General features: G+C 43.4%; 2 protein-coding genes across 4 annotated transcripts in view; one reads left to right on the forward strand and one right to left on the reverse strand.

Moving 5' to 3' along the window:
* Nucleotides 1-890: 890 nt before the first annotated feature.
* LOC135910086 (prefoldin subunit 5-like) lies at nt 891-7887 on the reverse strand. The gene is made up of 5 exons (XM_065442093.2): nt 7705-7887; nt 7064-7198; nt 2799-2873; nt 1486-1591; nt 891-1049 (listed from the first exon to the last, which is right to left on the reverse strand). The coding sequence occupies exons 1-5, from the start codon at nt 7786-7788 to the stop codon at nt 973-975; spliced, it is 477 nt and encodes a 158-aa protein (XP_065298165.1). The 5' UTR covers nt 7789-7887; the 3' UTR covers nt 891-972.
* Nucleotides 7888-8075: 188 nt separating this feature from the next.
* O-fut2 (O-fucosyltransferase 2) overlaps nt 8076-12467 on the forward strand; it is a 43385-nt gene continuing 38993 nt past the window's right edge. The window contains exons 1-2 of one of the 3 annotated variants that reach the window (XM_070537791.1): nt 8076-8338; nt 9785-10081. In XM_070537791.1, the coding sequence (XP_070393892.1) occupies nt 8178-8338; nt 9785-10081 (458 nt within the window). In that variant the 5' untranslated portion in view covers nt 8076-8177. The remainder of the gene's footprint in view (nt 8339-9784; nt 10082-12467) is intronic. The other 2 variants (XM_070537790.1, XM_065442094.2) reach the window with 2 other exon arrangements.

Genomic DNA, 12467 nt, shown 5'->3' on the forward strand with positions numbered 1-12467 from the left:
ATAGCAAATGTGTTTGTTTGAGCTTTTTTTTTTTCTTTCAAAATGGTGTTGCTTGAGGCTACCTGTACTTTGCTCTCATATATTTGACAACTCTCCTTTCGGTTACTTTTGTTCCTACAGTGTAACAAACTTCTGTTTAGCCTAGTGCATCAAGCAAAAGTATTTGTGGCATGATTCCTAATAGGTCAAGCCACTTGTAACGAACATCACGGTCACGCAGAATGCATTCAGTAAAGCCAACAAAATGACAAAAATATTTCATGTTTTACGAAGTCACTGTAAACTTGCTTTGCTTCTTAAAAAACAAACCAACAAGCACGGTTTCCATATCATTCCAGCAGACAAGAGGTCATCACTGAAAGCTTTCGTGCAGATGAGCTGTTTCAGCAATGGGATGTGCTTACAGGTGGTGGTGTCGGTTCCACAGTCTCGCTTTCTTCATCAGATTAATTAGACAAAGCCTTGCACATCACAGACAATGACCGCAACATGAGCTTCATCCATGAAGTCGCCCAAACCGATGCCGGCAGCACTCAACTGCTCTACAACGATGTAGAGGCAGAAATTGGCAGGTGTGTTGTCACTGCTTCCAAACTCCCCAGTATCAGCCTCGCTTGCCCCACACAAAGATCCAGCCTTGCAAAAAGTTTATGATGCAATGCGCGGTAATTTCCACCAAAGGATACGCTAAACATTGGGTATGCAAGGAGATTGGTGCCTCCTCGGGAGATTGAATGGCACATCTGTATTTGGTCTAAAGGAGCTTGCAGCTGCGACACTGTTTTCAGGCTCAGTAGCTTGGGGAAAGAATTGCTGCCTTGCAGTTCTTAAGCTCATTCTTACGAGTGGGAGAGCGCCACCATAGCTGTCTATGTACACAAAGTTCAGAGTAAATTTCCTTAGGTTTTTATTTTGATCTGTAGAAGAATGTGTATATCGGCATAAATATAACATGTCTTGTGACAGCATGTCTCAACTTTTGGGTGCAGCTGCAGCAGCTTGAGCAGCAAAGGTTGCCTGGATCTTCTTGTCCATGGTTTCAACAATGGCTGTAAAATACAGAGGGCAGAGTGACAGTCATAAAATCGTGTTTCTTATTTGCAGCATTCTGCAATGAACAAGCTCATACTTGCAACACCTTACGCAGCTAAACTGCATGACACAACCTGCAGAGTTGTACTGAAGCAGTTTTTCAACAATGTATGACATTCTGAAGATTACTGTAAAAAATGAGAGCAGCAAAGGAAAAGCTGCACGCTTTGGGCACTCAGAGACAGATTTGAAAGTGCCGGTACCATAGTATGTATTGTTGCTAGGATTGAGCACATGCAGCATTCAATTAATTTGCACTTTATGCTAAGCTTTACCTATTCACGTCAAACCTGTTGAAGAAGGAAACCCACAATAAGGTGAGCTTCTTCTTTTTCACTGGTAAAGGCTACACTACAGTACACTAATTGCAATACATGCTGTATTTTCACATACCCTCTCGAAGTGCTACCTTCTCTTGAGCAACTTTTTGTATCTTCTCCATTTGGTCTGTGATATACTTGACTCGTCGTTTAAAATAGTCCTTCGATGCACTGACATCCTGAAAAAAAGCAGTTGCATCAGATGAAGCAGCGAAATTTTACAACAAAGCATACACAAGGGACCAAAAGTTTCAAAATGGACGTACAGTGAATAGGAACTATACAATGGAGAAGTGAATCCAAACTGCAATATTAGCTTGGCCAGTGAGCACTGTCGTACCAGCAGGGTTCTACTCATTACTGGGAAACTGAGAAACGCTAAAAGAACAACAATGGTCAAGAAGTACAATGCACTCCATGTCTGTCCCTTAAGCATTACTCGGTTTCTCAGTATGTAGGTCAAACTAGCCCAAATTACTGCCTTTGTGATGTTCTGCTCAATACACTACGCAGTATATATGCAGGATTACAAGGTATACAAGAAATCTCAAAACTAACAAATGTTTGTTAGCTGTTGGAAATTAAGAAAAAACTTTTTTTACATATGTACAATTGATAAATTGTTTAGGTTAGGGTCTTCAATTATGACAGGCTTGTTAATATACTCCTTCACTGTTTCTGGCAAGTTATGTTGTAGTGGACCTACCACTACTCCTGTAGGTATTGGTCCAAACATAGGTATGTGTAAATGTTGCAGCTTTAATAAAACATACTGTTAAACCTTCGGAACAACAAATGCTGCAGCAGCAAGTCAACACAACATACCAATCTTGCAAGTTGCATTGCAGCAGGATGTTGGTAGCTTAGTATGTACTCTCGGAGTACTAATGATTGGCGACTATGGTTTGGTGCACAATATTTTTTTTTCTTTAAAGATGAGCAACTGGGAACAAAAGGTCATGGTTGTAAGCACATAGTCAAGAAAGTACCACTGAGTCTGTCGCTGGATAAACTACTAAACTGCAATAAGGGTCTCACTTGTCCATGCACTGAGTCACTATCTTTTGCACAATTGTGCATCACAACACAAATAAATCCCCAGAACTGATCCATAGCAACCCTACCAAACTTTCATTTAACTGTGGCTAACATTTGCACCTAGGCATAATGATGAGGCAGCACGGAATGCAAAGGATGACGGGAGTAGTGGTGCAAGCAGAACCAGTGTGTACTGAGGTTGATTTTGCTGTAAGTCTTGCAGAAAAAGGGCGATAATGTTTGGGAGGGAAACTGATGTTGAAACTGCTCTACACAACCTTAAATTGTAATGTAGAGTAGTTTGCAGCAGCACTTTACAGAGCCAGATATATAGCATTCAGAACTTGCCTTTTCCACGTAGTAGCCAGTTCCAATGTCCACAGTGACTTTGTTGACATCCACGAGCCTACCAGGAACATACATCTGCACAATTAAAAGTCAAGGAAAGCTGTGCCTTGGCACAGGATGTATTGATATTGCATACCTGCCAACGCCCCTAAATTTTTCGTGAAATTTACAAATTAGTGCGCATCCTAGGAAATAACAAATGTTTCTTCAAGTTTCATAAAAAAAAACAAATTATATTGGTGAAAAAGTATTGCTCATTGGTCCCTGACCATATCCTAGGGAATCTTCCAATGGTGAAAGGACACCAGAGGAGTCCCTGTTTTGAGCAAAAATATTCAGACATGTTCCTGGAGCAGCAAAACCGGCTAGAGCAAAGTCATTGGAAAAAGTTGCTGTGATCTAACTGTTGCTTATCACTCTGCTGTTCCAAGTTTGCTGCAGATTGTGTGCTGTGTCTGAAAGTAAGTTATTAATAATGTGTGTGTATGTATCCCACGAAAGATGGGGGCAAACTTAAAAAAAAGAAGCATACTATGACCTGCAAACCCTCTTCAGTGCTGTCTCTGTGAAATTTTTTACAATTTCTTAAGTTGGCAGGTATGGCATAGTTCCACAGTTTGCCATTTTACAAAACGGGGTCATTTGTGAGTTAACTACACCGCAGAAAAGTCGTAGGTAGCATGAATAGGCTTCCAGTTAAGTATCTAAGCAGTAATGGTTATTACTTCCGTGTAGGTGCGAATCCCAGTCTCATCTTTGGCCACTTCACGGTTGCGGCTAGTTATTTTTCTTTTTGTTTTTAGGTTGGTCACCTGTTTTATGCTACGAAATCCACCAACTGACTTGCGGTTGTGAGATTACTTATTATGCAGGCACCTTCTTAGCTGTTTTACAACAAAGTTTCATGACTATTTTTGCTTCATTTAATTAAGGTGCAGTAGGCTATAATATGTGACAGTCTTTCCATCTAGGATGCATTAACAGGACACATCTTTTGCCTTTTTTACAAATTCTCCTTAGCATTTCATGTCTCTAAGATGAATAAATAACAGTTACAAAATTATCCAATGTATGTGGTCCGCTTCCTTTGTTGAACATCCTGCACATTTTGCAAATAGTTTTTATAGAGTATTCTACCACTGCAATAAGTTTTCACTTCCCTTTTCAAGTTCATGATAACAATGTGCTGATATCTCTTACAATTAAATTATTTTCTACCCGAATGATGCATGTTGGAGCACCTGTAACATACTGTACACTGGAGACCTTGGGGCAATAAAAGGTGTAGATTGTGAATATCCAGAGTTTTGGAGCACCTCAATTTTAAACAGCAATTCCAGTGTTCAGCTAACCAAAAGCTGTGGTCACATGGGCAGTGCCTTTGGAACTTTTTTGGACAACACTAATGTAGAATTTGGCACTTTTTCTAGTTTTTCAATTATTATTTCTTTTTCCCAGAAGGTATGTGGTGTTTCCACACAGCAATCTTTTGTAGTGCTTCTGTGCTATGGCATTATACCAAAATATAAATTGGAGGAGGAAAAAAATTGTACATGCTTGCAAAATACATTTAAGCCCAATTATTTACAATGCCATAGTCGTATAACACCATGTATACTGAATCTTATACTAATTGTTATGCTATTCCACAAAAAGGGAGACGTTAAAGAATTGAAAAATTATAGGCCCATTAGCTTACTCCCAGAATTAAATAAAATATTTACCAATAGAATAAGGGCAACACTGGACTTCAGTCAACCAAACGAACAGGCTGGCTTAAGGAAGGGATACTCTACAATGGATCACATCCATGTCATGAATCAGGTTATCGAGAAATCTGCAGAGTACAATAAGCCTCTCTATATGGCTTTCATAGATTACGAAAAGGCATTTGATTCAATAGAGATACCTGCAGTCATAGAGGCATTACATAATCAAGGAGTACAGAATGCTTATGTAAATACCTTGTAAAATATCTACAGAGGTTCTACAGCTACCTTAATTCTACATAAGAAAAGCAGGAAAATACCTGCAAAGAAAGGGGTCAGACAGGGAGACACAATCTTTCCAATGCTATTCACTGCGTGCTTAGAAGAAGTATTCAAGCTATTAAACTGGGAAGGCTTAGGAGTAAAGATCGACGGCGAATATCTCGATAACCTTCGGTTTGCCGATGACGTTCTATTCAGCAACGAGTTACAACAAATGATTGACGACCTTAACAGAGAGAGTGCAAGAGTGGGGTTGAAGATTATTATGCAGAACACAAAGATAATGATAAATAGCCAGGCAAAGGAACAAGAGTTCAAGATCACCAGTCGGCCTCTAGAGTCTGTAAAGTAGTGTTTACGTGGGTCAATTAATCACAGAGAACCCTGATCATGAGAAGAAAATTCACAGAATAAAAATGGGTTGAATCGCATAAGGCTGACATTGCCAGCTTCTGACTAGAAGCTTGCCATTATCAGTGAAAAGGTAGGTGTACAATCAGTACATTTTACCAGTGCTGACATATGGGGCAGAGACTTGGGGACTGACAAAGAAGCTTGAGAACAAGTTCAGGACCGCGCAAAGAGCGATGGAACGAAGATTGCTAGGCATAACGCTAAGAGACAGAAAAAGAGCGGTTTGGTTCGGAGAGCAAATGGGCATAGACAATATCTTAATTGACATCAAGAGGAAAAAATGGAGCTGGGCAGGTCGTGTAATGCACTGGTTAGATAACTGTTGGACCATTAGGGTTACAGAATGGGTACCAAGAGAAGGAAAACGCAATCGAGGACGAAAAACGCAACTGAGGACGACAAATGACTAGGTGGAGCGATGAAATTAGGAAATTTGTGGGCGCTAGTTGGAATCGGTTGGCGTAGGACAGAGGTAATTGGAGATCGCAGGAGGAGGCCTGCGTTGTGCAGTGGACATAAAACAGGCTGATGATGATGATACTGAATCTTGGGAGGGGGGGGGGGACAAAATACTAATTGACATGCAGATCTGCCTACATAGATGGCAGCAAACTTTGATTTTGGATTTGAAAAATAATAAATGCATTGCCGCTCCATACACAAATAAAATGACACATGCAGGTGTATATACAAGAAATAAAACATTCTGCAGATGATGATGCCGACACAGTGGTCAAGCAATAACCTTTACCATAATTCCTACAAAATGGCAGTCTGTTGCATTGCACATAGTTACTGCAATACCAACATGACAGAAGTCTACAGGAAGATGGAGGCTTGAACTGGTGAGCAGTAGTTGCTGATCGGCAACTGTTGCTGCTCTGACGAAGAAAAGTCCCCTTGTCAGAACGGTGGCTTCAGGGACATTCTCTGTTCAACTACTGCTAATATCATTGTAGGTACAGTGAAACCTCGTTATAACGAACAGTTAAAAAGTCGGAAATTAGTTCGCTATATCCATAATTCGTAATATAAAATTTCGTAAAAAATACATGCAAGAGGAGCATAATTCAATCAGAGAAGGCACAGCAAGTCGAACGATGCTTACTTGGGTCACGTTCATTTATTTACGCACAAAGAACTGCGTTATCGCGGCCTGCTTCTTGGTGTTGATCGCATTCCGTATCACGCCCTGTTCCACAGTTTGCAAACACTCAACAAGGGCAAACCCACTGCCCTCAATAGCACTGCAGTGGCGGCGCAGTAAACTCGACACGTTGAATTATCTCGAGCTTGGTCTTTAACGTCAGTGCCACTCTTTTTTTCACATTCATCACCATCACAGCACTACGCACACCTGCGCACCGCACTCGACACGACCACCGAAAGAGCCTCCACACAACGCTACGATGGCCACGCCACTGCTAGCACTAAAACGCAAAAGCAAAATTCGATCACGCCGCTTATGAAGCGGCGCTGGCAGCGGTTGTGAGATGCGGACGATTTCTTTGGCTGTCAACTTTCGATGACGACGTGGAATCTGTGGCGCTGTCAACGCCTGCGAGGTAGTCCTGAACGTTTGCTGCGCCGCACGACACACTTGTACTGCAACGAAGCCTGCCACCTGCTATTAAAGTGAGTTAGGGCTCGGCGTCGCGAAGTTCGTTATATCCGTTTTATGCCAAACCGCGTTCGCTATAGGAAGTTAAAAATACATGTGTTTGACAAAAATACTTCAGGATAGTTCGATATATTCAATAATTCGTTATATGCGTGTTCGTTATATCGAGGTTTCACTGTATTCCTTCAACGCTTCTGCTATTTGCTGTACCACACGCGATCGCGTGACGTCAAGGATACGGAGCTTGTCAAAGGCACGAGGATGTCTTTTCCTTCGCAAGAAGGTTTCAGCATATCCAGGCAAACTTCAGATTCCTGGAACTTTGTCTGTGCAGATTTGAGCTGCTGCAGGGAGGTACTGAAGAAATCGAGTTCCTGTGGGCAGTAAGTACACACATTTGCACAGACGAACAATGTTTAACAAGGCAGAACAGAAGAAAAGTGTGCTATTTGCCCACACTAAAGCTTTTCGAGTTACTGGAGGCGAAAAGAGAACGGCATCACCAAAGCACACGCCCTTTCGTATATTCACGATACCCGGCACTGCTAAATACGCGCTGCGCGTGGAAAGGTAGGCGAGCATTGTTCAGTGAAGGCTGAACTAACTGGTTACTTGATTAGCGTGACTTACAGCACAAAAATCGGACATAAATGTAACAGGCGACGTCCGTCCAGTCAACCTTGTGCCAGATGTCTGTTTTTTGCACCGTTAATGTCACTCAAGGCGAACACTTTTCGTGCAGACCCAACATTCGTGAACAGAGGCGATTCTCAATAGTTTAAGGCGTAATCTCTATTTACAATGTTCGCAATGAAACCACCACACCTCTTCAGTTACTTAGCCTGCACAGCGTACTGCTACGACTTAATTGCCGCATCACCTGTTCAATATGCTGCTTCAGCTGTGCAAGGGCCCCGATGTCAAGCATGGAGATAGAAAGCACGTTTTGTTTGTCGCCAGCCATTCTTTACGCGTGGGCAGTCGCCGTATCAAAGGAACACAGCACGCTGCCTACTAACAAACACCGAGCTTCTTGCTATGAATGTGACAGTTCGTGGCTTGCGTTGGCTTCGAGTAACGCCATCCAACCTTCCAACTTCTTTTGAAATCGAAACTACCCGAAACGAGAACAAAACTTTGTTTTATTTTAGATTTTTACATAAATTATTGCGTTTGTCCATAAAACTAAGTGTTCAGCAATATTTGGCTGAGAAGGTTGTACTTTGTGAAATGTTATGGGATCAGTTAATCTCCTCGACTGGTTGTTTTGGCTGAGTGCGGGTGGGTTCAAAAACACGGTGCCAATGCCAATACGAAATACTCCTTTGCACTCGTCTACGCCATCCTTAACTAATGCCCGCTCTAAGATTAATAGTGATAGTCTTCTGCATTTTCATTGATGTATTGTCATTAATTGTTTCTGCTGTGGATCCGTATCATTCATGTCCTGGTGCAAACCCATCGCAACCGTGTTCTGCCAGTTCAGTCTCTGCGCTCGAAAAAATGCTGCCACGGTATGTCTGGCATTACTTTCAGTTGAAAGGATGCGCTGTCGGACAAGTTTGTTCTGGACTTGAAACTGCCAAGTGCTCGAACATATTACACGTGGAAGGGGATACATGTGCAAGCTCGCAACTGAAAGCTCACAGAACTTGGACAAGCGCGTATCTCAGGGCATCATATTACATACGCGAAACACTAGCTGTAATACAAAACGGGCACGAAAAATGCACTTCAGTTTCTGGCACATTAATGCGCCTCTTGCACGGCGTTGTCGAGCATGCTCGAGTTCAAACTCAAACGTCAAAAGCTGCCGCCCGTGATTTCAAGAGCGCAGACCATGCGCAGACTTAGATCCCGCTTTGTTTACGCAAGCGTGGTTTTTCCGCAGCGCTAGAAGGAAGAGGCTGGGTGCTGGAGTTAATGTTTCTAGACAACACGGGGGTCATGAGAGACGCTGTAGTGCGGCTAATTGAAATAAGTTTGCAGGGGTGTGCGAACAGCAATTTTTAAGAACCAATCGAATATGAATTAAATAGCGCCATAAGCAAATCTAATATTTTATTAGTTTTGAATAATAAACGGCTATTTTCACTGTTGATGTAAAACAGTATTCATATCCAAAAGTCATAAGCTTAGCATTTTTCTGTCATAACATGGCTCATTATCAAGTATTTTTGTTTATTTAATGCATGAACGGAGCATTAGAAACAAGCAGATTGTTCACATATACAGGACTTTCGGAAAGTGAGAATGATCCTTCTTGCATACCCTGTTGGACCGTGTGTGAAGTGATTAATTTTTGAAGGGAGACGGAAGAGATAAGTGCAGCGCCGTAACTGTCTCTCACAGGAGGACACCTCAACAGTACTGCACGGGGAAAGGGGAATGGGGAGAAAAAGATGGAGAGAAAGACAGGAAGAAGGTGGCAAGGGCAAAAAAAAAGAAAGCGAGTGCGGGGCTTCGAGCCGCGCTCTCAAGTGTGTCGCATTGCAGAAGTCGAGCAGGGCCAAGAGAGCTTGCTTTATGATGGACGAGTGGGCTGCAGGAAATAGCAGCGCGGTTGTCGTATCGAAAGGCAGTCCCAGTCACCGATAGGATGTACACAAGTCCACGTGCTCCACACCGAAAGCAGGGCAGTGAAGTAGCAGGTGCTCGAGTGTCTCCAAATCGGCGCAATTGCTGCATGCGGGGCCTGTTGCACTAATAGGTTCTCAATCTTTATATGTATGTTATGCCCACGGGGTTGAAAATTTTCGTACTTCTGCACAAATTTTATTTTTCATTGTGTGATAGGAGGATGTGGGCCCAGGCCTCAAGCACACAGGGATGGCACAATGAACACAGAGAGGCTTTAATGACACGGGGACGGGACTAGAATAACATGCACGATAACACACACACAGTTCCTTTCCTAAATGTCTCTTGGTTAAGTATAGTCACGCTCAGTGTCAATGCAGGAAGGCGTCCGATAGCGCGTCGGTATCGCACACTCACGGCACGAAGAGGCACAAAGATGAATCTGGAGCGGCGAGTGGCGCAGGTGCTGGAGGCCGGGGGCGGATGCCCGGCACACGACGAGCCACTCGCGCTAGCTGGGTCGGGACGTCTGCCCGCCACAGGGTAGACCGTTCGGAAGGCTTAGCTGCACCGGAACATGCCGGTGTCGGATGCTCGCCCAGCAGTGGAGCAGGCCGGTTGAAGCCCAAGGACAGCCCGGCCTGTTCTTCCAGCACACCCAGGAACACCGGCCTTAGGTAGACTAACTGCTCGGCTCGTTCGGACGGCCAGTCCAAGCAGCTCAGGCAGATCGCATGGCTGCCGTCTCCGCCCAGACACCGGCCCTTCTCTTCTTCCTCGTCCGTCGCCGCCGCACAGCAATCACGCGCATTCGGCCGCGACATTCAAATAGTACAAACTCCTATCACACATTGCGAACAGTTGACATTTTAAAATATTTAACAACTATTCAAAGAATATTTCTATTTACAAATAGTGACTATTCAATTCGAAGACCAAATCAAATAGAACACTATTTTAATCATTATACGAAAGTGCCGAATATATGCACAGCCCTATAGTTTTGACATTTGGGGTAAATTAAAGTACACTCAAAGTGCAGTAGACGAGCGTTTTATAGAAATGCTGCTGGGAGTCGAACCCGCAATCTGCTACAGAACAAGCAAAAAAGAAACATGGGGTTTTACATGCCAACACCGTGATCTGATTATGAGGCATGCCATAGTAGGGCACTCCGGAAATTTGGACCACCTGAGGTTCTTTAACGTACACCTAAATCTAAGTACACGGGTGTTTTTGCATTTCACTCATATCAAAATGCGGCCACCATGGCTGGGATTCGATCCCGCGACCTCGTGCTTAGCATCCCAACACCACAGCCACTAAGCAACCACAGCAGGTATGCTACAGAACCATTCCATGCACCGTTACAGTATATCTTCAAGCATCTTTGACACAGCGCTAAGTCAATCACAATTGGTATTCAGGAATGCGAGAAAAGATAAATGCTCGCATGCCTGAGCTCTGTGAACTACACAAAGCAATACCAAAAATTGCCCAGAAGACATCACCGCCCCCCCCCAAATAAAGAGTGAGTGAGATGGAATACCAAGTCATAATCCACGGTAGTATAGTGTGCCATCTGCATAAGCTTGAGAGGTCCTGCGCCACAGGTATGATCGGCTTCAGGGGCGTTAAGTACACCTTGCATTACATAGAAACAGCAGAGGTGTGTAAGTAGGGTTTCAACAGCTCTTATGCCTATGTGCTGCATCGTCTGCTGCACTGCTGCTTCGCACCTGCATTTCTGTACCAAGTTGGCACTGTTGGTAGGAAGGCTGCAGAAAAATTGTGAACCAGCCCTGCATCCTTCTGGTATCTTTTAAAACAAATGGTGTGCCTAAGAAGGTGCAATTGCTGCACCGCTGAAAGAAATGTCAAGGTGCAGCAGCTCTTGACCTACCGTGGTGGCGTAGTGGCTATGGCGTCGTACTAAGCCTGACAGTGTGGGATCGAATCCTGACCATGGCGCCGCATTTCGATGAGGGTGAAATGCAGAAATGCCTGCGTACTGTGACTGCATGTTAAGGAACCACAGGTGGTCAGAATTAACCTAGAGTCCCCCACTACGGCGTGCCTCCTAATCAAATTGTGGTTTTTGCATGTAAGACCCCAGAATGTAATTTTTTTAGCACCTCACGAGCTGGTTCAGGTGGTGCAGGCCAAGTGAACAGACCTGTTGTCTCTAGAGATATCCCATGCACAAGGAATCCATAGAAAACAGAAGTTGACAGCAAGATGGAGACTTGAAGTTATCAGGAGTGGTCAAACTGTCAAACTAGAGCCAGTGTTTCAACAAGGAGACTTGCCTTTACCAGGACCTCCAGAGGCATCCCTTGTTCAGCCACTGTTTATAACATTGTCTCCATCTTCCTGGATGCCTCTGTCTTATTTGAATTCTTTATACGTTGTTTTTACTGTATCAAAGGCTTATTTATCTATTAGAGTTTTCTGCCTTGGTTGCATGTAGCAGTGTCTGGTATTTCCAATTGGGATCAACACCTATGAGGGTGCACTTTATATTGTTGGATTGTGTAGGTGAGTCTTGATGCAGCCATTATTTGAATATTTCAATGACGATCAACTTCAATGAAGATGCAAACTACAGTCTATAGTACTATTTGTACTCCTAAGGATCAGCACTGGTCAAACAAGGGATGTTACTGGAGCCAACGTTTCAGCTAGGGAACTTGCCAATGTTTTAACCCCTTGTTGAAACGTAGGCAAGTTTCCTGGTAAGCTTTCAGTGACATTGCTTGTTCAACTACTATTGATGATTGCCGGTCTCCATCTTGTGATCCTGTCTTGTTTCTATTTGTACTTCTATGCCATAGCACTAATATGTCGGTAACTGGTCTAGAACTCTAGATGCATTGTGCCACTAGTTTAAGCACATAATTTTACATGCACAGGCATACTCTGTCATGCAACATGCTGAACTGTCTTTTGCAGGCATCGGTTTACAACTGGATGTGCTATTCTGAGTTCCTGATAACTGTCGTTTTCTGCCAGGCAGGTTCAGTAGCAGTGGTGTTTGTTCTGCCACTGAACATGCAGTCGTGG

The sequence above is a fragment of the Dermacentor albipictus genome, chromosome 4 (genome assembly GCF_038994185.2).
Source record: "Dermacentor albipictus isolate Rhodes 1998 colony chromosome 4, USDA_Dalb.pri_finalv2, whole genome shotgun sequence".
Classification (NCBI taxonomy): domain Eukaryota; kingdom Metazoa; phylum Arthropoda; class Arachnida; order Ixodida; family Ixodidae; genus Dermacentor; species Dermacentor albipictus.

Excerpts from the sequence above, each read along its gene's own strand:
- LOC135910086 (XM_065442093.2), bottom strand. The coding sequence starts at position 7,788 with ATGGCTGGCGACAAACAAAACGTGCTTTCTATCTCCATGCTTGACATC. Across the intron at positions 7,199-7,704 it reads TGAAGCAGCATATTGAACAG|GAACTCGATTTCTTCAGTAC; the intron begins GTGATGCGGCAA and ends TACTGCCCACAG. Across the intron at positions 1,592-2,798 it reads CTGGCTACTACGTGGAAAAG|GATGTCAGTGCATCGAAGGA; the intron begins GCAAGTTCTGAA and ends GCTTTTTTTCAG.